Genomic DNA, 26,616 nt, shown 5'->3' with positions numbered 1-26,616 from the left:
ATTGTTCTGTCAGTCTTTTATTATCATTCATGAAAATAAATGGCCTAACCAAACAGCTATTAAGCACTATTAAAAAAATAAGTGTGCAGTAGCTTTTCTTTTGGTAAAACTAAGCAATTAGTGTTTTAACGGTGTGTGATATTTTGGTTACATAGGTGAGCTTTGAGGTAAATTAAAGCTAGTATTGATTCCTTGCCTCACTGTATAATAGTTAGGTAACCTTGGGTAAGTTATTTGACTACTTTTGGCATCAACTTTCTTACCTATAAAGTGAGAGTAATACCAGTTCATGGGTTTAGTGTAAAGGTTAAGTGATACAATATATGTAAGCCTTACACATTATGCCTGACATAAAATCAGCAAGCATTTAGTCATAGCTACTATTATTAACAATGATGGCTCATAAAATGGCATAGCTTGGATGTAATTAGAGGAGTATATTTTATATATGTCATATTATTTTAAAATCCAGTGTGATCTCTTCAAATAGCACTAATTTAGGTCTTAAAAGGTCTCAGTTTTAGGTCCAATTTTGACAGTAAGTAGATATTATATCTGACCTTGCAAAAATCATTTAAATTGCCTATGCCATAGTGAATGATTTAAATTAAGTTCATTTCCAGTTATAATACTGTTCTTTGTATAACAGAGTTTATTCATTTTTGCTAGAGAAGACTGCCAGTCTTCCTAATTTCTTTTTTTATGGGGGAAATTTTCTCTGCTCAGTTTTTAAGTATAAATAATGTTCTGCTTCACTACAGGGAGGTAGATTAATTGCTGGCTGGGAAGATAACCCTTTTAAAGGAGAATTACAGATTGTTCTTAGAGGAAATCACTCTACTCCAGAGTGGGCTTTTCCAGAAGGACCCAATCAAGGATCAAAGGTCTTAGGTATGTGTCTCCAAATACTGAAAGTATCATTCATAACAGTTTTAAAAATGTACTTTAAAACATAGCACTAAAGTATTGTTATCAGCTCATGATGTTATGGTATCAGATGCTTTTACAGACATTTATTTATAGTAATGGGTTATAAAGTGGCACAGATTTAAAAAATTAAGTCATGTCACATTAATATTGATATAAATATGTATATTTTAAACCAAAATGTAATTCATTACAAAACTAACATCAACAAATCTCCCTATATGCATATTTTCCAATCCGGTTTTCTTCATAATCCTTCTTTTATATAAGGAGTAAACTTTTCATATTTTAGTTCATTTTCCCTAAATGGTAACTTTCCTACATGTTATTTCACTTGTAGTATTAATAATCAGTAGATATCTGACAACACAATCAACTGACCCACATTTTGAACTTCCCAGTTCATTTGTATGGCTGTTCATATTCCTCTTTGAGCCTGGAAAGCAAAGGACCTGCAAAGGTTTAATTTGGTCACAGTAAATAACTGCTTTTATTAATATTATTGCATACTTATTTAAAAGACACATACAGTTACGTGCTGTAATTGCTTTATTGTACAATTTCTAAAACCGTGACAATCAGTAAATAAGGGGATAAAAATAGCTTGAGATTGAGTTAGCTCTCCCAAGACAAATTCCAACCTTAAAAAATAAAAACTGTCCCAAGGAAGATAAACTTAGTCTTTTATTTATTTTTTTTTGCCTTTTTTGTCTTTATTTTTTATTTCAAACAACATAGAACAATATCAAGAAAAAATATATACATCTTTCCAATTCTACTCCCTGCTTGAACAAACTAACTGGGATTAGTTAGCAAATTTTGCATATCTTTTCATGTTTTTTACCTATGCTTATATTCACATTATATATATATTCTGGTAGTATTGTACTTTTACAAAAACATGGTCAAACTTAATATATTACTATATGGTTTTCTTTTCTCAGTTAACATATCCTTCAAGATTAATACTTACAGATACATACTTCCTTTTTATAGCATATTACATGATGGTATTAGTATATTATAATTTATTCTATCAGTCTACTGAAGTAAACTTTGATTAGTTCTAGTTTTCTAGTATTTTCAAATATTGTTGAAGGAAGCATCTTCATTCATATATCCTTGTGTACTGGCTTTAATGTCTATGGACCGGATTCCTAGAAGTGAATCAAAGGTCCAAAGTCCTGAGCAGATAACCCCAATTGACTTACTTCATTCTAAAATTGCTCATTGAAATACATCAGTGATTTATATCAGCACCTAACAGTACTGTGTCGTGGATAACTGGGAGTGTATTTTCTCCTGCAGGGGTGTTTGGTGAGCTAGATCTTCATGGAATTCCACGTTCGATATATAAAACTAAACTCTCAGAAACTGCAGAAGCGGGTTCCAAAGTCCTATCTCTGATGGATGCTGTGGATTGGCAGGTAGAGGAAATACTATGTAGTAGAAAGTGAATACATACAACGGGTCAACTTAAAAAGGTTTCCTATTTATTCTTATTGACATTTATTTCTCATATGATTAGCCAGATGAGAAATGTATATTTTGCAGTTAGCTTACACTCAAAAAGCTGACTTGATTGCAAGCATTTAAAAACTGTGGTCTCAAAGACCCTTTGGGATATATTTTAAAAATCATGTATATATCAGTTATGAAGGGGAAATGTGAACATTCTGGGGTAAAAATATTTTTATTACAAATTCCTGCAAAACAGAAAAAACAAATTAAATACATTTTATTGTTATCTTGGTTCTCTCTTTAGTTCTAATTTGTGATGGTACATGTTAAACATTTAGAAAGAAAACAAGTCCTGATAACCATTGATATTCAAGTAATGCCTGTGTTAAATGAGAGATTTTGGTAAAATGAGTGGAAGCAATTCCCATCCCTATTATATACTCACAGGTGTGCATAGGCTCTAGAATCACATGTTTTACCATACTCTTTTAAACGCTGAAGGGTCAGGAAAATGGATGTATTCCTCTTCTATGCTCTTAGATCTCAGCCACTTCCCTTTGACTGAGAATGAGTTTTTGAGTTACAGAACAATGAGAGGCTTAGTCTGAATAAATCAAAACTGATCATCAAACAAAGGGGTTGGCTCTCTTAATGTAGTTTAAAATTGGTAAATGGGAGGAAGATTTACTGGGAGGTATTAAAGGAGGTTCTTATTTGCAATAGTTGAGGTGTCATTATGTTTTAGAAGGTAATTGAATGACTTCAATATCCTTATTTCAAATATTTTTATTATTTATCAAATTAATATTTTCTGCTTATTAATTATCCAATGAATATTTATTGCCACTCATTTTCTAGACAGAGGATTCAGTTGTGAAGAAAATTGTCAAAACTATAGTGGAAATTACTTTGGGGTGGGAAAAGCAGATACTAAATGAACAAATAAATATGTGTTAATTTCAGATTATAATTCATATGTTGAAGGAAATAAAACAGGTAGTGTGAGAGAGACAGACTACTATGGTAGAGGGTGGCAGATACATTAAATAGGGTGGCCAGAGGAGGCATCTCTCAAGGGTATGATGAGGTTCAGGATGTGCCACCCCCAAATATTAAATTTATGACTTGCTATCCCAAAACCTTAAATATTTTAAGATATTTAGGAATTTGAGGAACAGTTTGTGCTAGAAGGACTTTGTAGTTTCCCCTGAAGCAGGTCTAAAACTGTCATATGTGAGGTGCCCTCCCTGTACCCAATGAAAGGACCATCCTTGTCTCTGAAGACATAAGGACACAGAGGGAAATTTTAATGAATGAGTCTTGCTAATCCTCCTAGTTTATTACACTGAACTTGTACCCTATCTCATCATCTTACTGCTCTCCATACTTCATCAAACCTAGCGTAGAAACACTCAGTTTAACAATTTCTTTGGGTTTTCATTTCCTTATGAAGACTCCCGTGTCACATAAAACTTATATTAAATACATTTATACTCGTCTCTTGTTAATCTGTTATTTGCTACAGGGGTCCCAGCTGAGAACTTACAAGGGTAGAGGAAAATATTATTTTTCTTCCCCTACAGATATATTTGAGCAGAGATGTGGAAGACAAGAAGGAACGTGTCATAACAATATACAGATTCCAAGACTTGGTCTTGCTCTTTAGGTTTTGCTTTCCCATCTTTCAGGGGTATCAAGTGTTAGTTAATTATGTTTTATAAAATCCTGGGAAATTTTTTTAAACCTTAAGGAATATTGTTTGATCAGTTTTTAACAAAATTATGAATATATTTTGTTATCTGCTTAATTTTTTAAATGTATAGCCTATAATTTTATTAAATGACTAAATTAAATTTAAGGAAATGCTGAAGTATTTCAAAATGTAGAATTCTTAATATCAAATAGGAGCATATTTATTTCAGAGACATCAATATAGTTTTTCCTCTCTTATAATACCATGATTCTAATGAGATATAAATTGTTAGTTAATAGTTGAATAACTATTAAGAAATATAAACCTATTTTTTAAATTGTTCTTGAATTTGGCACCTAAATTTTTCTAAGGTGGGAGAAGAGATTGTGATAACAACCACAAGCTATGATTTACACCAGACAGAAACTAGGAGCATCGTTAAAATCCTGCATGATCACAAAATTCTCATTCTCAATGATACCCTTTTCTACACTCACCATGGTAAGTGGTGTTCTTTAACCAAATAGACATATAATTAAAATGTCTTGAAACATTCACATTTCAGTGCTTTCCTCTGTAATTAAAACTATTTGGTGAAACTTCTCACAAATGCTTTAGAAGAGCATTTCTCTCAGACTGGCACTGGTACCCAACGGGTGCTGCTATTTACATGTTGACTGTGAAGAGTCCCTGCATTCATTCATTCAGCAAATGTTTGGCAAAGATCTTCTGCATCACAGTCTATGGGGTAAGGTGTCACTTTCTGTTTTAGGCAGGCTTCTAGGTGATTATTACTCACACTAAAATTTGGAAAACCCTTGATCTTTGATCTGAGAGCATCTCTGTCCTGATTAGTTTCATCAATGCATTCCTCAGTTGTAACTGCAATTAGACAAACTACAGCCAAATGGTAAAACCAGAATTCTCCAGGAAAGAGGGAGTTAGAGTCAACTGAAGACCAAATTTCAGCCTGTAGGATCAGTGCCTTCCCCGCACTCCAGCCTTTGCCCATTTGACATGCTACCTTCATCTGAATCCCAAGAAGCAGAAGCAGACAGGAGTGAAATGTTAGAAAAACCACTCAGATGTTTCTGTGCTCATGAGAATTCCAGCTGTTAGGCTGTGTGAGAGACTGGTGGATATGTGACCTGCATGGGGAAAAAAAAAAAACTTAAAAGAACTTTTTAAAAGCAGTGTTATGATAGAAGCATATGTGTCTGTCATTCTACATCACATATTTTTCTTTAAATCTAAAGAAACATTTTAATTGTAAAACAGAAAGTTTTTGAAGTTTGACGTTATAGTCTTCTTTAAATCACCAAATAGTTCTTTCTGTTTGAAATTTACCTGTTTATCTTAAAGTTTTGGGTAAGATTTCTAGAAATGTAGAATGGAATTTAGGTTATGTTTTGCAAATCATTAAGACATAAGCATACACACTGTGTTTGCTATAAAGAGTTGTGGTGGACAACAAATATGCCACAGGAAAAGTGGAACAAACCAAGGTTTAGGGGTCAGAGAGGTGATATCTCTGAATTTCTGATTCTCTAGATGGCCTTGGGCAAATTCTTTTACTTCTCTGCCTCATTTTCTCATCTGTTAAAATTACAAGAAGCTATTTTATCCGCTCATCTACTGATGGGCACTTGGGCTGTTTCTAGATCTTGGCTATTGTAAATAATGCTGCTATGAACATAAGGGGTCATATATTCTAAGTGTCCATCAGTAGATGAATGGATAAAAAGGATGTGGTACAATGGGATACTACACAGCAATAAAAAAGAAGGAACTCTTAGGTTTTGCAACGGCATGGATGGATCTAGGGAGTATTATGATGCTAAGATAAATAAGCCAGTCAGTGAAAGACAAATACCATATTATCTCACTTATATGTGAAATCTAATGAACAAACTGAACTAACAAACAAAATAGGAACTGAGGCATGGATACATGGAACAGACTGACAGCTGTCAGAGGAGGTAGGGGAGGGGAGGACTGTTTGAAAGAAGGTGAAGGGATGAGCCACAGAACACCTTTGCATAACTCAGACAAAGACAACAGTGTAGAGATGACCTGAGGAAAGGGAGTGTCAAGGGCTGGATGGAGGTAGGCAAAGGGGGAAAAATGAGGACAACTATAATAGTGTAAAAAATAAATAAAGTTAAAAAATTGCAAGAAGCTTCTCAACTGGCCTTACAATAGTGCTTTTATGTATAAAAGAATTACAAACTTTCTTTGAAGCAATAACTTCATAATTGCTGATTATAATAATCTTTTTGGTGTTCATAGAAGAAATACTTTTGATTAAATTTCATTTTATAAGTGAAAAGCTATCATAATTTCAGCCTGCCATCTATGTATTTTAAAGCATAAAACTAATGAGTCCATGCATTTGTGTTGACTTTTGGCATATTAGAAAGTTAAATAGCTTGTGAACTGCAAAGAAACTAATAAAGACAGGTATTTCTCAGCATTGGTAGTAATCTCACTATCCTTCGGTTGCAGCTGAAAGATACCATGTTCCTGGAACAGGTCAGAGCTACACGTTAGCAGCTGATGTTGGGATACTGAGTAGGAACATCAAAATACTTGGCGAAGACTACCCAGGTTGGTTCACGGAATCTTTTGGAGCTCGTGTCTTGGTCAGCTCATTCACTGAAAATATGATGATGTTTAAAGGTTAGTACAAATTCAATATTTTTTCCTAAATGAAATAAAGTGTCTTCTATGTTTAGTCAGTTCTTAAGTAATTTTTGCTTCTTTATAGAATCTCAGGTGTTAAACAAAATTCCACTGAGTATGGTTTAAAGGTCTTAACTGGCTTTATCCAGTGATTCATGCATCCAGGCAGCATCTAATCTAGCAGGTAAAAAAAGGAGCTCTGTAGAACGCTACAAAATAAAAGATTTTATAGGCTGAGGGGAGCAGAAATAAGGGAGTTATACTAAGTTAAAAAAAAAAATTGGTTCATGCAAGTTTACTTTCCCTATGGGAGATGGCAGGGGGTTATCAGGCAGATTACCCCTGATGCTGATCAGGCCACTCCTGACTGACTGTTTTAAAATTCCATTTCTGGAAGAGCCAAAACTGTAGTTAAATTAAATTTCAGCTCGGTGATGTGTGGCTTAGCATAAGTGACTTCCCTTTGGGCCTGATGTCATGTTTCTAACACTTGGAAAAATAAAGCTTTGAGTGGGATTATGTAGCCCAGGTGCTACCCTCTTAAACCAAATCCCTAACATTATTCTACTTATTTTATCTTCATATGGTTAGAATTATCCAATTAAAAATGACCTCATTTAATAGCTAGCCCAGCCTCTCACCCAAACAGGAATCATTTTATAACAAGCACAGCAGATCTGTTATTTTTGAAGGAAAATTTCAAAACGTACTAAAAATAGAAAATAGCGCAATGAATCCCAATGTACCATCTCCAGTACCACATTATCAATGTTGTCTGATCTTATATCATTGATATGCCTACCCACACTATTTAAGCCGCTAGATTATTTTGAAGCAGCCACATATATTTTTAGTGAGATATAATTAACATATAACATTGTGTACTTTTAAGGTGTGCAATGTGTGGATTTGATACGTTTATATATTGCAATATGATTACCACCATAGCATTAACATTTCTATCACATTACATAATTACTTCTTTTTTTGTGGTGGGAACAATTAAGATGTAGTCTCTTAGTAACTTGGAAATTTATAATACAGTATTGTTGCCTATAATCACTATGCTGTGCATTAGATCTCCAGGACTCATCTTCTCGTTGCAAGTTTGTATCCTTAACCTACGTCTCCCCAATTCTCCTTCTCCACAGCCCCTGGAAACCACCACTTTCCTGTCTGTTTTTACAAGTTCAGCATTTTCAAACTCCACATATAGGCGATACCATACAGTGTTTGTATTTCTCTGTCTGACTTATATCACTGTAATGGCTTCAAGATCTGCCTACATTGTCACAATAACAGCTTCTGCTTTCTCACAGCTAAATAGTATTCCATTGTTTACATAACTATATCTTTTGTCCCATTTATCTGTTGATAGACTCTCGGGTTATTTCCATATCTTGGCTATTGTGAATGAAGCAGTCACATATTATTTAATCTAGAAATATTTTAGTATGTAACTCAAAAGACTTCTTTAAAAACAGCAATATCAGACTTAAAAATGTTAATAATAGCTCCTTATCATCAAATGATTGTTCAAATTCCTCCAGTTTATTAATTCTTCTCCTTCTTTCCTTCCTCCCTTCTTCCCTTCCTCTCTTCCCCTCTCCTCCCCATTTCTTCCTTTCCCTCCTTCCTTTGTATTTTCTTTATTCAGATCAGGATTTAACAGGAGCTAATTGGTTATGAATCTTAAATCTCTTTGATTCATTTCTTTTTCCTAACATTTTATTGATAAAAGGAGCAGGGTCATTTGTCCTATAGTGTTTCCAACAGTCTGGGATTTAGCAATTGCATCCCTAGAAATTAACTTGTTCCTATCTCTCTTATATTTTCTATGCATATTTAGTTTAAAACCAGAAAACTGATCAGATGCAGATTCAGTTTTTAGCTACAAATTCTTCATAGTTGGTGATGTGTTTTTCTCTTAGTAGGCACATAATATATGACTATTTCTCCTTTTGTATTGTTAGCAGTCATTAATAATCATTGCCTGGATTAAACCACTGAAATGGTGACATTTTAATTCTACCATTCCCTCCTCTTTTATAATCTAGAATACTTTTATAAAGAGAGGCTTCTCCAAACAATTATTTGACTACCTGGAGGGACAGTTTATCTAGAAAATATAAGAAAAATTGCTCTGATTTCGGATCCTAATCCATGTCTGTTTCACTTCAAGTCCCATGATGAACCCTATTCCCACGGCAACCTTTCCTTGCTTTTATAAATTACTTTGTGACGTAAGTAAAAAAAACACGTCTGTGGCTTTTGTAGGCCCTGGTGGTCTGCAGTAGCCGTTTCTTCTCTGCCTGCATCTTATTAATCTTATGTTCCCCACCACACATCTAATTGCTGGCTCATGGATTTCGAGACAAGCTTTATCCTTATAGCACAAAATAACTCTTATCTAATGCATTTTATTAGATATTAGTTTTAGAAACAAGGAATACATTCTACTGGTTTTTTTCTTTTAAACAGCCATAGATCTCTGTGCCTCAGTTTTCTTATATAGAAGACTGGAACAAAGTTCCTAGCTCAGGAGGCTGTATGAGAATTAAACCACACACCGCCTGTTAAGCAGTTAGTACAGCACTTGGCACAGAGCAGTCTCTTAGGGATTGTCATTGCTGGTATCACTAATTGGCTTTTGTCAGCTCTGTGGTACTTAATGAAAAACTGATGAGCAGCTAGTGGGCAAGACATATTCTAGATCATGTAAAGCTAACACCCCTAGAAGCTATTTGGAATATCAAAATGGAAATGTCAGGTGAATTATATCTCTTGCTTTATGCCATGCATTCTCAACAGGGACAATATTACCACCAAGGGGGTGACATTGGTCCTCGGGGGATAAAAATGCCCTTAGTTATTACAATGGTTTGTAGCCCTCCAAAGGACCACCGTACATTAACAGATATATAGCATGTCTGTGTTATTAAAATTTCATGGGGAGGGGAAGCTATTAGGAAAAAATGTCTAAGAAAGCTCTTGGGGCAGTGAAAAGAACTTCAGAAATAATGTCTCATTTAGATTAAAGGAACAAAGTAAAACTAATGAGATCTCAATGAAAGAGTTGAAAACAAATTTGTAATTGGGAAAATTACAGGTTTTGTAGCTTTTCAAACATTTTTTATTCTTTTTCAAGAAAAAGGAACTGGCACAGAGGGAGGGGGCTTCTTAAAGAGCAGCTGTTACTATTATTAAATAACATGTAAAAGCAGGGCGGGGGGGAGAAAAAGGAAATTTCACTGTCTCCTTCCCACAGGACATGCAAGAATAAGTAATGTGGAATTTTATCACAGTGGCCAAGAAGGCTTCAGGGATAGCTCAGACCCACGGTATGCTGTCACATTCCTTAACCTAGGACAGGTTTGTGCTTTATTCTCAGTTTTTGCACATATTCAAACTAAAATACTTTGATTTTCATTTACCTTTACTAAAAAGCCGTATCTTTGAATTACTAAGACTATAATTAAATATAATAAAACTTTCTTATAGTTGCCATTAACTTTTCTAGACCTACAGTAACATTTCATTCTAACCATTTAATGCATTTATTTCAGGTAAGTTTTTAAAAAAAAAAAAACATAGAAAAAAGAGCAGGGAAGGTGAAAGGGTTGATGATCTATAATGGTGTATCATATTTCCCCTTTATTTTGCAATAACCGGACATATTTCCAAACAATTTCAATTAAGCAAAATGAATATTGCTTAAATTTTTCAAATGAAAATATTATGTCTGTATAGTCATGCCATTGTCAAAAGTGGGAAAATAAATATTCTGAGAGGGCTGATGATTTAAGAAAAATGAGAGCTTATTTCTTATAGAAATAAAATGTAACCTTGTAGACTTGAAATTGAAACCCCTAATCTATCCGCTGACTGGTTCCAATATACACTGGAATCATAACCCCCTGGCCTAGAGTGTCAACTTTTGAAATTAAAAAAAAAAAAAAATCCCTGCTCATCACATAGTAAACTAACTATTCTGAAAAAATTAATTTTGGTACCTTCATATTATATAAGTAATGACAGAAATATAAATGCATGGAAAAGTACTTGAGAATTTTTTTAACTGAATTTAAAGTAAGCATACTTTTTTGGCTTTATTTAATCATAAATTCAAGATATGTGGAAATTTCCTGGGAAAATCTTCTCTTTTTATGAAGTGTAAACTATTTTATTTATCAAGGTGTGTTTCTTGAAAATCACCTGCTTTGAATATTTTTCTTTCAATATATTTCATTTTATTTTTTAAAATATTCACTGAGTCTTGGTGTTTTATAGATTCAAAAGTACGGCCCATCTTACATACGAGGCTGTGCTTTTCACCATGGCTTTTCCCCAGCAATCGGTGTGTTTGGGACAGATGGACTGGACATTGATGATAACATCATTCACTTTACAGTGGGGGAAGGTAATGTAATAATATTTTGGTCCAAACATATCTTTCTGAGACAGTCTTATCTGTAAACTCTAGGATTATGCTGTCTGATTAATCTTTCTTTGAGAGTGGAAATTGTTGATATCTGTGCTAATATGGTAATTACTAAACCACATGTTTTCACTGAGTACTCGAAATGTGACTATATGTGACTGAGGAACTGGATATTTAATTTTAATTGTACTTAATTTAATTGTATTTACTTTACATTTAAGTAGTCACATGTGGCTATGGATACCATATAGGACAGTATAGCTCAAGAATTATTTACCAAACCACAATCTTATGTGTATTATTTAATACCAATATTTTAAATTACTACAACCTTTAAACTACTCCTTGCATATCAATTGCAAAGATTATGCACAAATAAATGTCATTATTTGATAAAAATTTTATTAAATTATAGGAGGTTATTATTTCTTAAATATCAGTAAAAGTATAATACAAACTTAGTTAATATGTATAAAATGTATTTGTGTATTTGGTGAAACCTAATCTGGAGCCTGGGAACCCACATATTTAACAAGCACCCAGAAGGTCCTAATTTAGGTAGTCTGTAAAGTAGAGCTTCACTATCAAAGAGTGTAGAGGGCTCGATTTAAAATCTAAAGGGTTCACTTATCAGGCTTGAACTAGAAAGCTGGTTTCATAGAAAAAATGAAAGATGCTACCCATAGTACTTATTACAAATGTATATGTGTTGGGGTGACTTCTTTCCAGGCATAAGAATATGGGGGGATGCCAACAGAGTCCGAGGAAACTTGGTTGCACTTTCAGTTTGGCCGGGAACCTATCAGAGCAGAAAAGATTTAAGTTCAACTCTCTGGCATGCAGGAATTGAGGTAACGCAAACAAATTTATGATTCTAATTATACAAAACTATAATTTCCTTATCAAAGACTCTAATTTTTGTAGAAATTATAAATCTAAAAATATCATTGAAAACTATTTCTTCCTTAGATAAGATTGGTGAACTAATAAAATGAGCCAATTAAAAAGTGAATGAACTTTCTTAAAAGATAATGTGATCTCCAATAGCCATTGAACTTTTCTTTGTGTTGATGGCCATTAGTTTAAATAGGTCTCTTAATTCCTCAGTTCTCTAACATTAATTATTGCTTTCAAGTTACTGTGCAGGGTCTCTGTGCTGCTAACCGACCGAGTGCCTTGCATATATCACTACCTAACTCTGAATTTAGTTTCCTTCCCCCTATGAAAAACTACAACAACAGACTATAGAATCTCTACAACCTCTTTCTCATCTATAATCTTTATGATTCCATATGCAAGGTTATTCACTCTTACCTGATAGAACTATTGGACCCTTCTTGTTTTCCATGAAGTTTCTTCAATCAGCAGCCGTCCGTCTCGAGAGACGATGGTGTAGCTTCTTAAGAGTCTATCTGCACCGCCGAGAATGGCTGTGCAGTCCGACTCGGGAGTGACCCGGTATCTGTCTCCTCCCGTGTTAAATCGACATCTTGCGATGACGCTGGAGTGTCCTCTCCAGTGAAGCTGAAGCTACAGAGCCTGGGCAGGGTGATATGGAGGGTCTGCTGTTGCCCATGCAGCAGACCTTCTTCAATCACTGTAGGTCTTTATTTAGATGCAGGGCCAGATTACAAGCAAGAAAATAGCACAGAAAAAGGATTTGGAAGAAACATAGCCTCTACTTGTTTTATTTTATTTACTTATGCCATAGGAATGAAAGATGGGATAAGGCTTGGATTTTGATTGTGTGCAACTATTAATAATCACCTTACAGTAAAATGTGAAAGCCTAGAGTTTAGTATATGTTTATTAGGTAATAATGTTCTCTTTCATCTACTTATAGATGTTAGAATGTAATAAAATGTCAATTCAAAAATTTTAAAGTTATCCGTTATCTTTTGAAGTAAAGAGTACTTTATGGATTCAATTTAACTTTATTTTATCATAATCTTTAAAAATAAGGGTATTTATTATGCTTTAAATAATTGAGGGTTTAACTCTTGTGAATGAACATCATAAGCAAGAACTAACCCTTCTGTGCTCTGTAGTTTCATTTTCTGTCACTTTGACTTGACTCGTAAAATAAAATGGCTTAGTAATTACCTAATACTTGTGCTACCCAGTTTTTTATTTTAGCAGATTTTATTTAAACTAGTGAGTGCCTCCATGGAATCTTATGGTCTACTGTAATTGCCTTAGTTGCCTTGTTTAAATAAATCTCATTAGTAATGGAATATAACCGAAAATAATGATAAAATCTTTGTAACTTTGCTATAATACTGGAATTTGGTCTATGGCTTGTAAATACTGAACCACATCCAGTGGGTTTTGTGACTGAAGTAAATAATTTCTTTAATGCATTTTCCAAATAACTCTAGTGATCAATTTTATACCAAGAACCTTAGGTAATGTGAATACTTTATTTGTAATTTGTTTGAATGGAGTGCAAAACGAATTAAATTTTTCCTCCTGGAAGCGTAGTCATAATTAGCTGTCCTATGTGTATTGCACACTTGTTCTCATTGCATAACTATGTAAGAGCCTGACCCACAGCGTTTTCTTTATCACTGTACTAGATAAATAGAGGGACCAACACAGTCTTGCAAAATAACGTTGTGGCTGGATTTGGAAGGGCAGGATACCGCATTGATGGGGAACCCTGCTCAAGTAAGTCTTTTGGCACAGAGTGAAAACATTAGGAAATAATTTGTCCAAATTCATTAGAAGTAAGTAATTATTGTTCGACAGTTAAATATGCAATATCTCCTCTTCCTGGGCACTGAAAGATCTCAACAAGAGAAATTCGTTGAAGACACCATTGGGTCTAAAGAAAAACTAGATAGGCTTTTAAGGACAACTCTTTTCCATGTTTATGATCCAAAGCCTCTAACAGCGACTTCGATTCTTGATCTGACTGATAGTGGAACAGTGAGTATCTCACAAAACGAAACACAGAGATTCGTACCTCTAGGGATATGCCACTCTTTAATGCTTCTGCTTCATAGGAATAAATACTCGCTCTTTGTATGTTAAATCCTGCAAGCATGAACATCAAAGGACATGAACGGTTCTCAGATACATTTCTACCAGAAGAGTGAAAACCAAGAACTAATTGAACAGCTCCTCTTTTGGAGATGCGGTAGGGACACAGGGATATATAAACGTTGCTAGTTGAAGGACAACATGATGTATAACCCCTACAGAGGGCAATCTGACAATAGCTACCAGGGTTAGAGAGGCATTTTCCTTTGAGTCAGTGTTTCTACTTTGGTAATATAACTAACAGTTGCCTCTATAACAGAAAAGATTTGTGAACAAAGTTATTCCTCACAGCAGCTTTCTGTGCTAGCAGGAAACTGAAAGCCACACTGTGTCAAATAACTGAGCTAGTTATACAAAGCCAAACATTGAACATGAAGCCCCTCTAAAAAGAACAAACAAGATACATATCTATGTATTGATATTGGAGATTATAAAGTGATAAAAAGAAAATCGCAGAACAGCATCTACAATACTGTTTTTTGTATAATATGTTTTGTGGGAAAAGGGAAGAAAATAAAAATATGTATGGCATTTGTGTTTATATAAAAATACACAAGCTATAAAAACAAACAACTGTAGAAGTTGAGTGGAAACAGGGTGACTTATTATTGTATAAGTTTTTATAACTTCTTGATTTTTCAACTGTGTAAAAAGATTATCAAATCAAAAAATAAAATAAATACTCTAACTACAAGCTTTACCTCCTAAGAAACTTACTTAAAGGAAATGGGATTTTTCTTCAAAAATTTTTATTCCTTCTTTTTTTCTCAGTGTAGTTATTTTTAAGATTCTTTGAATCAGCATTTTTTCTAAATTCAAAAGTTATTAGACTTAAGCTAATTTTATTCTTGTGTAAGACACATTTTGATGGAATAAAACAACTTTGCCAACAGATTTATTTTCTGATATATGCTCTTATTAAACAATTTAGTTCCCAACAGCTTTAAGTGACTTTTCTTTAACTTAAAATTTGCAAATATGTCATTTCTTTATAACTTCATTGAAGTGTTGTGTGATTTTTTTGAAATCAAACTATGAGCTATAAATATGAATATTTACTAATATGTAATGTCATATAATCTATTTTTCACTGACTATTGATATTCCTAAATAATGGAAAGTATCTAGGAGTTTTTGAAATTAAACAAGGGAAATGGGAAGCACCACAGGGGAACTGAGGGTCTGAGTACCTGGAATGGGAACTTCATCTCCCAATAAGTGAGAGGCTAGGGTGCTGGGAAGGGAGCTAGGGCCCATGTTGGGTCCAAGGGAGGAGCCATACTTGCCTGTGGGTTACATTGTGTGGAACCAAGGCAGAAACATGCAAACAGATTCTTATGAAGGAAACAAAGCAGAAACCTGGCAGACCATAAGTCAAATGTCAATCTGAAAGGACTAGGGAAAGTGGAAAAGCAATATAAGATAGGAGGAAGTCAGATCCTTGGGGACTAAGTACAATTTAGGGGGTAGTGCTACTCCTTATAGGGAATCCTCCAATTTGTGCATGGTTAGCAGGGAGCTATTAAGCTTACTGATCTGATTTGGAAATAAATAAAACTTTTATTAAACACCACATCAATTATCCTGGATATTAATTGTGAGATACTTTATATGGGTTATTTCATTTCATTGTGAAACAACCCTGAATTAAGGTTGATTTTTTTTATATATGAGGAAACTAAAATCCTAAAAGGTTAAATAACTTTCCTAACATCATGAATATATTAATTTAGCAACTACTTAATGAACACCTATCTCTGCATTATCTTCTAAGCTCTAGGAATATGGTGATCAGTGAGCTAGACACAGTCTCTTCTCTCATGAAGCTTATATCATAATAGAGATGGATAATTCACAAATAAGTAACAATAAAATATCAAGTGAAGGAAAAAATTTTAAGATTTTTTAAATTTATTTTTAGAGAGAGGGGAAGGGAGGAAGAGAAGGAGACAAACATCAATGTGTGATTGCCTCTAGCACACCCCCAACTGGGGACCTGGTCCATAACCTGAGCATGTGCCCTGAGTAGGAATCGAACCAGTGACCCTTTAGTTCATGGCTGTTGCTCAATCCACTGAGCACATCAGCCACAGACTCAAGTGAAGAAAATTTTCATTGCCATGTAAAGTGACTGCAGTGCTACCAAATTTTACTCAGGTGGTTAGAGAAGGCCTTCTAAAGAAGTGACAACTTGCAAATGGATGCCCAGAGGAACCAACAACCCAAAGGTCTGCAGGGGAAGCATTTCAGACAGCAAGTAGTGTCATTGTGCTCCAAGTTCAGCTTTGTTTGAACCCAACTTCATGCTCTTTCTAATGAAATTCATGTTTAGTTTAATCAGATATAATAAGGGCACTACCACTAAACAGCCTTTTGCAAATGAGCATACAATTATCCTGAATAATAATGAAAGGACAATTTAGATAAGATTTAATACTAACTAGAGTAAATCACAAATAACCAAAGCATAAAAATAATTTCTCTGTTTATTAAAATTCACATTGAAATTATATATTTAATTTTTTAAAGAATTTTTAACTTCAACTGATACTTCCTATAAAACTATATGACATGACTTGTAATGTTAATTCTCTCATTCTGCATTGCCTTCCAAGGCCAGTCTGATCCCCTGGAAAAGTGGTTTGACAATGAAGCCCACGGGGGGTTATATGGCATCTATATGAACCAAGATGGCCTTCCTGGATGTTCCCTTATACAGGGATTCACCGTTTGGAGGTGCTGGGATTATGGAATTTATTTTCAGGTAAATTGACTGGATATCATGAGTGTTTATTTTTATTATTGCATTTTGTGCTGAGTAAGTTAAAAATTGTATTACAGACCACAGAGAGTGTGCATATCTCTAATGTGACCCTGGTTGATAATGGAATGGCCATTTCTTCAATGATTTACATGCCAGCTGCCATATCTCACCAAATTTCCAGTAAAACAGTGCAAATTAAGGTAAGAAATGAATACAGCCATGTGAGGAAAAAAGAACAACTCTGAGAAAGGTGACATTAAAGGACTCATACAAATAATCCCTTGCACTTCTACCCCACTAGCCCAGACCTCTTGCCTTTGCTCTCATTGACTTTGGCCAAGAGGCTCTCCATCCTTCCCTTTCCTCCTCAGTCCCATCACCTCCTCTTGATTATCACCTGCTAATTCTGCCACAGTTAGTTAAATTTTAATTCCATATATGAAGTTTTTCCTGAACTAGCTTAGGTAGTATTGATGCTCCCTCCTCTTCTTGTTCCTACTGTTCCCTGGACATATTTCTATCCTAGACACAGAACATACACTATAATTATTTACATGCCCATCTTCCCCTTGGCATCATTCCACTCAGGAAAGGAATTATATCCCTTCACATCTTTTTTTTATCTTGCTTTAATGAATGATCCATTTCTCAAACTCACGGGTTGTGTTTTTGCAACAGTACGATTTAGTATTATGCATTATTATGTTTTCCTTTAGCAGTAGCTATTATTAAAGCTGTATTGTTTGAATTTCCTAATAGAGCTCATTAATTGTTGGAAGTAGCCCTGAATTTAATTGCTCTGATGTCCTAACAAATGATGATCTCAATATTGAACTTTCTGCTGCCCATCGGAGTTCTAGACATCCATCAGGTAAAAAAAAATTAGGATTTTAATTTTGGTGTTCATATGAGTGTCCTTTCAAATTTTATTAACTTTCTTCTTTTTATAAAAGGAGGCAGAAGTGGGATTTGCTGGCCTACCTTTGCTTCAGCACATAACATGGCACCCCGGAAGCCTCATGCAGGGATCATGAGTTACAACGCCATCAGTGGCCTTATGGAAATCTCAGGCAAGTCTGAACATACTGTGACAAGTCTCAGTTAGGGTCTATAAAGAATACATGGAGTATAACTAATAATGCTTCATTGTTAGTAAAAAAAAAAAAAAAAAGCAGTAATTTAAATGAATTGGTATATGCATCTGCTCAATATGACAAGAAAAGAAATCAGGCACCGAAGTCAATTTCAAGAATGGTTCCCTGGCAAAATTCATATATATTTAAAAAAACTGAAATTTCATTTTCCTTATAAAACAACAGAAAAACCACTGGTATAGTAATTAAATATTAATTAGTTTTGATAAGTTATAAAAGTCCTTTCATATAACTAGGGTTATATATTTTATCTCTTTTTACAACTGAAGAAATTTAAACTCATAACTTAAGAGCCCATATAATCTTACTAAAATCCTACAACTATTGGCCAATTTAGAATTAGAATCAAGATCTTCTGACTTGAAATCTGTAGCTTTTTCACCAAACCAGGTTGTGGCCTCCTTAATAATATGAAAAAATTATATATAAATTAATGTAGTGAACATATCAATTATTTTCATTTTGCCCATTAAATACACTGTGCCATTCTTTATTTCAGTTTAGCAAGTCTGCATTTCATGATAATTCTAACCAGTGTCTCCTCTAAGAAAGATGTTCAATAAATTAGACATCTAAGTTTTGGCATATTCTTTCTTAAAACTAAGTCCTGGAAATGCAAAACCAATTGTCACTTTGACTTGACTCATAAAATAAAATGGCTTAGTAATTACCTAATACTTGTGCTACCCAGTTTTTTATTATAGCAGATTTTATTTAAACTAGTGAGTGCCTACATTGAATCTTATGTTCCACTGTAGTTGCCTTAGTTATCTTGTTTTTTAAATTATATTTTATTGATTATGCTATTACAGTTGTCCTTATTTTTCTCCCTTTGCCCCCTTTTACCCAGCACCCCCCTCTCCCTCAGGCAGTCCCCACACCATTGTTCATGTCCATGGGTCATGTGTTTAAGTTCTTTAGCTACTATATCTCCTATACTGTATTTTACATCCCCATGGCTGTTCTGTAACTACCTATTTGTACTTCTTAATCCCCTCACCTCTTCACCCATTTCCCCACACCCCCTCCCATCTGGCAACCATCAAAATGCTCTCTGTGTCCATGATTCTGTCACTGTACTTTCTGTTTGCTTAATTTGTTTTCTAGATTCAATTGTTGATAGATATGTATTTTTTGTCATTTTATTGTTTATAATTTTGATCTTCTTTTCCTTAAATAAATCCCTTTAATATTTCATATAATAATGGTTTGGTGATGATAAACTCCTTTCCTTTTTTCTTGTCTGGGAAGCTCTTTATCTGCCCTTCGGTTCTAAATGATAGCTTTGCTGGGTAGAACAATCTTTGCTATAGGCCCCTGCTTTTCATGACTTTGAGTGTTTCTTGCCAATCCCTTCTACCCTGCAAAGTTTCTTTTGAGAAATCATCCGAGAGTCTTATGGGAACTCCCCTGTAGGTAACTAACTTCTTTTCTCTTGCTGATTTTAGGATTCTTTTTTAACTTAACCTTTGGCATTTTAATTATGGTGTGTCTTGGAGTGGGCCTCTTTGCATCCATCCTGTTTAGGACTCTCCCTGCTTCCTGGACTTGTATGTCTATTTCCTTTGCCAGATTAGGGAAGTTTTCTTTCATTATTTTTTTCAAATAGATTTCCAATTTCTTGCTTTTCCTCTTCTCCTTCTTGCACCCCTATGGTGCAAGTGTTGGGCCTCTTGAATTTGTCTCAAGACTGCTTACATTATTTCATTTTTTTTGGATTCTTTTTCTCTTCTTGTTTGATTGGTTGTTTTTTGATTCCTTGTGTTCTAAATCATGACTTGACTTTCAGGTTCATCCACTCTACTATTTTTCCCTGTAAATTGTTCTTTATTTACATTAGTGTATTCCTCATTTCTGACTAGATCTTTGTTATGCTATTGAGGTCCTCGCTAAGTCCCATGAGCATCCTTATAACCAGCATTTTGAATTCTGCATTTGATAGATTGCTTATCTCCGTTTTGTTTAGCTCTGTTTCTGGAGTTTTAATCTATTCTTTCATTTGGACCATGTTTCTTTGTCTCCTCATTTTGGCAGCCTCCCTGTATTGGTTTCTATGTATTAGGTAAAGCTTCTTTGACTGTGTGTCTTGGTAGTGTGGTCTAATGTAGTAGGTGTCCCATAGGGTCCAATGGCACAGCCTCCCCTGTCACCCAAGCTGGGTACTTGAGATACACTCTCCATGTGGACTGAGTACTCCCTCCTCTTGTAGTTGAGCCTTGGTTGCTGTTGGCAGATCAATGGGAGGGATTTACCCAGACTACTCAGCAGCAATGATTGGCTGTGACCACTTACCACCAACCTGTGCCTTATGTGGATTATCAGCTGTACAAGGCAGGGCGGTGGTGCTCCGAGGTGGTCTGTAGCTGTCCTTTGGGTATGCTTGCCCTGGGCCACACTGCCTGAGCTATAAAGCAATCTGAGATGGCTGCTACTTGTGCTGGGCTTTGAGATTCTCAGGCAAAACCAAGCTGTGGATCTAGGCTGGCCACTGCTAGTGCCAGGCCTGGGGCTCTCTGAGGCCAGCTGTTGCGTATTTGAGAGAATTTAGAAAGCTGTAAAGCATGAGCCAAGACCAACCATTCATAAAGAAAAGCAGCTTGGGTGAGCCCCTAAATTGGGTGGGGCAGAGTCTCCGGGGATCTCCAAGGCGGGTTAAAGAGTGTTAGCCAGGTTGATAGAGGCTCAAATATGGCACCAGCTGGCCAGTTCAGTGGAGGGAGGGTTTAGAAAAGGGACAATGGCCTCTGCTGGCCATGATGGCAGATACTTCCATTTCTCCCTGTATATCACATGTGCTTTTCAAACTGCTTCCCTGGTTCTGGAGCTCAGAGGGAGTGACTCTGTGTGTGAGTTCTTTATGATGAACTGCTTGGGGCTCCAGCAGTTTCTTCCACCGGCTCAATGCCCACTGGTTTTTGCAGCCAGAAGTAGTGGGGACTTATCTTCCTGGCACTGGAACCCTGGGTGGGGGGGCCTGGTGTGGGGTGGGACTCCTCACTCCTGAGATATCCCTCTCAAATTTTTATTCACCACATGTGAGTGAGGGACCAGCCCATTCCATGTGTCTGCCCCTCCTACCAGTCTTGATGGATGTGGTTTCTTTAATTCCATAGTTGTCAGACTTCCATTCAAATCGATTTCTGATGGTTATAAGTGATGGCTGTTGTATATTTTAGTTGTAATTTTGATGTGCTTGTGTGAAGAGGTGAGCTATGTCTGCCTATGCTGCCATCTTGACTGGAAGTCCATCTTGTGAATATAACCAAAAGGAGTGATAAAATCTTCGTAACCTTGCTATAATACTGAAGTTTGGTCTGTGGCTTATAAATATTGAAACACAATAGTGGATTTTGTGACTGAATAAAAGATGATCTCTTTAATGTACGTTCCTCAGAAGTCAAGTGTTAGAAAACAGTTCCTTAGAGAAGGGGTAGCTATGAGTAGTTAGCAGTCAACACAGGAGCTTAAGATGAGTACACTGGGCCAGTAAAAGGGATCTGCACAGGTGACAAATAGTATCTGCTACTGTGATGTTTTATTAGTACTCATCTAAGTCTCATATTTATGTGACTTAGGAAAACAATGTAACCGAGAGGTTAGTAGATAGCATATAAATGATTTAAGAGTTTTTGAAGTTACCTTTTTTTTGCTTTTTTTCTATTTTTGAGTTATTGGATTTTTAGGACAGTGGAGATTTAAGTTTTGAATCCAATAAACTTTATATTTTGGCCACACAATATATGCAATAAGACCAAAAAAACAGTAGAATTTCAGTTAGCTTTTGCTGTATAACAAACCATTTCCAAAATTAGAGTCTTTAAATGAATATTTATTAGCCCATGATTCTGTAGATTGACAATTTGGGCTTTGGTTAGCTGGATGGTTCTCCTGCTGGTCCCAGCTGGGATTATTCTTTAGGCTGCCTTCAGTTTACAAGATGGACAGGGGCTGATTAGTCTAGGGTGGTCTCACATTTATGGCTGGTGGTTGGTGCTTAGTGATGGTCAGTGCTGGCCTTTGGCTAGAGTAATAGGGGTGACTGAGCTAGGCTTATTCACATGCTAAGAGTCATAGAATTCCCTAGAGCACCAAGAGAGTGAGTCCTAATATGGAATCACTTTTCAGATATGCTTATACTACAATTGCTCTTGTCCCATTGGCCAAACCAAGTTACATGGCCAAGCCCAGGGAAATATGGAAATGACTACTCAATGGTGTTGCTGTAGAGAGATGACAATATACCACAAATCCTGGCGGATTGATCTGCCACGTAAGGTAAGAGCATCATGTTCAAGGTAGTATTAAAGGGTAAGTTTGCTGGAATGTACATAAAGTGCAACTGTAACACTTCCTCTATAGAAAACAATTACTTCTCTATTATTTATATTTTAGGTTCAACCTTTGTTGGATTCAAGAATGTTTGTTCAGGTGAAACCAATGTGATATTCATTACTAACCCTTTAAATGAGGATTTACAGCATCCAATCCATGTGGAGAATATACAGCTGGTTGATACTACTGAACAATCCAAAATATTTATACATAGGCCTGATACAAGGTAAAATATATGGAAATCCAGTGTTCTTCCTCCCATCATAGTTTTCCATTGTCTTTTTCCCCTCTGTAGATCTGGGAAAGCTGTTATGTTAAAGTAACTGTTACTTTTATAAAATTTTAATCAGCATTATGAAATTAAGACTAATGCATTCATGTTTTCAGTTAAGCTGAATAAGCTAGGCTTCAATGTGTTTATTTTCTCATAGTTTTGTCTATGCATTACACTGTCATTAAATATAAAAGTAGAAACAGGGTTAGAAGTGCGCTGTACGTTAATCTCTCTCCATTAATAGTCATTAGGACCAAGAGACATTTCTTCCCTTTCCCTTCTTTTGTTTCCTGTTGCTTTCCAAATGTGTTATCACATGGACCCCAACATATAGTTGAAAATTAAATGTCAGTCATTGTATTATAATCTCTGTGACTGAGAATAAGTAAAAATTTAGAACAGTGATTTTTCAATCACAAAGGTCAAGTGGTATCAGAATATTTGTGAAAGCTGAACCACTTAGATTCCAAGGCTTAAAAGAATATAGTCAATGATTGCTACTCTTCCTAAAAGGTGCAGACCAGGAATTTAGATGTGAGACAATATTGGAGGTAAGAAGTTTTCTATTAGAGAACTTTGCCCATTTTCAGTATAGGGAGAAGATGAGGAATAACGTTGTCGATAGACCTCTCTTCAGAGAACTGCAATGTCTCACAAATAGTTTGACTTCATCAAACTTTGTTTCGATGATAACCCCACATCGCTTCATTAATTACTGTTGAACTGCAGTGTTGTGTTTTCTTTGTTGGTTTTGTTTTGCTCGGTAGAGCCACTCCCCACTAGGAAGTTACTAGTTCCTGTTTAGTTATCATTTAATCTTTAAGATTTAATATATAATTTTATATCTAGGTCATGAAGAAAATATTTTATTATAAAATATGTCTTGGAGTTCTGTGCTTTAATTAGGATACTGTTGGCACTTTTCCGGACCCCTTTTTCTAGGCAGTTCACCCATTCCCCACGTGCTCTAAACATGGGCCAATAATTACCTAAGATAGCCCATTTTTCCAGAAAATTGCTCTTAGCCAAACAGGAATAGCTTTTTGAGGCTAACACCCTTCCTACCACCTCCTCCTTGCAGACCATGGAAAATGACTAATTTATTCAGGAGTACAAGAGGTCAGGTTTCCTGTCTCCAGGTAGGAATAAATCTGGGTGTAATTCTTGATGCAGAAGCTCCCCTGGGATCAGGCTGAAGCTAGTCTACAGATCATAGTCATCTTCCTTTTCTTTCCTTTGCTGTATATGACTGCTCTCCTCCCCTTTTTAGAGGACTCCCTCAATAACTGACTTGAATGAAAGTCTACATCTTAGACTTTGTTTCTTTGGAACATGAAGTCAGTCAGAGCCCTAGCTACAATGTGAGTGCCACTAAGCACCTACCCACAGACTTGTTTACAAAAGCACTCTGCACATACTTGAAAACAAAGAACACAGGAACTACAGGAATATTTATTCAGATCATCTCCAAAATGATTATCGTCGGCAGCCGTCCATCTCGAGAGACGATGGTGTAGCTTCTTAAGAGTCCATCTGCACCGCCGAGAATGGTTGTGCAGTCCGACTCGGGAGTGACACGGTATCTGTCTCCTCCCGTGTTGAATCGACATCTTGCGATGACGCTGGAGTGTCCTCTCCAGTGAAGCTGAAGCTACAGAGCCTGGGCAGGGTGATATGGAGGGTCTGCTGTTGCCCATGCAGCAGACCCCCCCTCTCTTCGCAGCTGAAGGGTCCAAGGGAAAGACGGAGTCAATACAGCTTGGCTTCAGGTGCGCCGCAGGAGTTGCCAGTGTTGACTACAACGTCAAACCGCCTTAGGGACTCCGGCTCCGGATTTTCTGTCGGGGTTTACTCCCTTAGCCTTTCCCCTGAAGAGGTATGCCGCAAGGCAGCGGAGGTTTTTTGGAGTCAGAGTTTTCCTTCTCTGTCCAAAATGATTATAGTATTATAGTAAATAATAACTTACAGTTTTATGCCTCTCTTATAGCAAAAAGGAAGAGATATGCTCTATAGTATCTAATAGATGTGAGCTTTCCAGTATAATTTTGTTGCTATAACTCTGTAATAAATTATATTTCCTCACAGAGTATATGATGATATAGTGTAAGTGTACTGTATTCCATGTATGCTATGCAATGTATAGTACATTGCAAACTGAGCAGCTATTTTGTTTTTATAACCAGTTAATCAACACTGTGGCCCAAGATGAAAGCAGAATAGCATCTATGGTTGAACTGCATTTGAGTTTATAGTATTTCATCTCTTACAATTTTGGTATTTACAGAATGCTTACTAAAATATGTACCATAAAATCATAATCCAAGTATATCTGTTTTTTTACACATGGGGAAAATATATACTAATCTGCAGTTTGTGATAAGCCTAAGAGCTTGAGATAGGAAGGTGAAGGGGACCAAACTTTTGCCAAGTATTTAGATTATTTTATAGTAAGCATATAATACTTTTATAATGCTAAAAACCCATTAAAAAAAGAGAAGCAAGGGAAAGATTATGAAGACTTCCTTACCAACACAGGGATTTTGTATGTCCTGAGCAGTAGAGTAATTTGTTCACTTGCTCTGTGAGGTAGTTAGTATATTGTGTGCTATTACAAATATGAAATAGTTTATTCAACAAAATATGGAACAAGAAAATGGAATTCTAATTTTATATTCCACAGGTGTAACATGTCCTTTTGAAATGTTAATGAATTCATAATACACCACCTCAACACAATGGAAAACAGACCTCATTAGGATGCTTAATACCTATGTGTCAGGGTAGCCCTGTTCTGAAAAATCACCCAGAGACTGCTGTGGAAGCAAATAACCAGTTTACTGAAGGACCAAAGAAAGGGGGAAGGGGGTTAAGGGGAGAGGCAACTCCCAGACTGATTCAACAGCCCATAGGAGCAAGGGAAGCCAGGGGAAAGGTGGCTCCTGGTCCTCCTCATGGGCCCACAGGAGCAAGGGAATAAGGGAGAGTTGATTCCTGGTCCTCCTTGTGAGCCCGTAGGAATCCCCACCCACATTTATGCAGGCACCTTTTTTATGCTTGTGAAACACACACTTCAGTGAGGGTGAGTTTGCTTATCAACATATTAAGTAGGTTATTTACATCTCATTGCTTTCTCCCCTCCCACACCAGGTCAGTTAACATATCAGGCTAGGTCCATTACCATATCCTTTGGGAATGGCTAAGTCCAGGGCCAAGTTGATTAGCATATACCAAAAGTCCAGGCCTGCATTCTAGCTGCCTCTATCCTCTGACGGTATGCTAATTGGTCCTACTTTGAATCCTGTCTGAAATGATCAGATTCAATCAGTCCATTTTTTTTGATACTTTCATTTAAAATACTCAAATATATTCACATGCTCCCTAGAAATAGGGTAGGGATATGAAATCTAAGTATCCACACATTTCACTTTTTCTTCTCAGGAAGGTGAATCCATCTGACTGTGTAGACATGGTTTGTGATGCCAAAAGGAAATCTTTTCTCAGAGATATGGATGGCTCCTTTCTGGGGAATTCTGGTTCAGTGATACCTCAATCAGAATATGAGTGGAATGGAGATAGCCAATTTGGAATTGGAGACTACAGAATTCCTAAGGTGATGCTCACATTCCCCAATGGAAGTAGAATTCCTGTCACTGAGAAAGCACCTTATAAAGGTTCGTTGGATATTATTCTGTTAGTCCTCGAATTTGTGAAACAAAATATATCTTTTATTTTTAATGATTGGTGTACCCAACCAATAATGTATTTTCTACTTGTTCATGTTACGTAACAAGAAAAGATAGTATGTGTATGCTTTTGCAGAAAGATTTCTTTTCATGCTAAAATGTG

General features: G+C 35.9%; 1 protein-coding gene across 1 annotated transcript in view; it reads left to right on the top strand.

The window, feature by feature from the left end:
* PKHD1L1 (PKHD1 like 1) overlaps positions 1–26,616 on the top strand; it is a 141,379-nt gene that overhangs the window by 95,156 nt on the left and 19,607 nt on the right. The window contains exons 56-69 of the mRNA XM_090283443.1: positions 762–891; positions 2,236–2,354; positions 4,453–4,582; positions 6,587–6,760; positions 10,032–10,135; positions 11,054–11,183; positions 11,934–12,055; positions 13,781–13,871; positions 16,862–17,010; positions 17,088–17,210; positions 17,770–17,881; positions 17,964–18,080; positions 22,557–22,722; positions 26,209–26,441. Coding sequence (XP_090139569.1) covers positions 762–891; positions 2,236–2,354; positions 4,453–4,582; positions 6,587–6,760; positions 10,032–10,135; positions 11,054–11,183; positions 11,934–12,055; positions 13,781–13,871; positions 16,862–17,010; positions 17,088–17,210; positions 17,770–17,881; positions 17,964–18,080; positions 22,557–22,722; positions 26,209–26,441 — 1,900 coding nt within the window. The remainder of the gene's footprint in view (positions 1–761; positions 892–2,235; positions 2,355–4,452; positions 4,583–6,586; positions 6,761–10,031; positions 10,136–11,053; positions 11,184–11,933; positions 12,056–13,780; positions 13,872–16,861; positions 17,011–17,087; positions 17,211–17,769; positions 17,882–17,963; positions 18,081–22,556; positions 22,723–26,208; positions 26,442–26,616) is intronic.

This window comes from Furipterus horrens, unplaced genomic scaffold (assembly GCF_987537825.1).
Source record: "Furipterus horrens unplaced genomic scaffold, mFurHor1.1.pri manual_scaffold_7, whole genome shotgun sequence".
NCBI classification, from domain to species: domain Eukaryota; kingdom Metazoa; phylum Chordata; class Mammalia; order Chiroptera; family Furipteridae; genus Furipterus; species Furipterus horrens.
The sequence above is the reverse complement of the archived record's forward strand: the minus strand, read 5'-3'. Positions and strand labels throughout refer to the sequence as shown.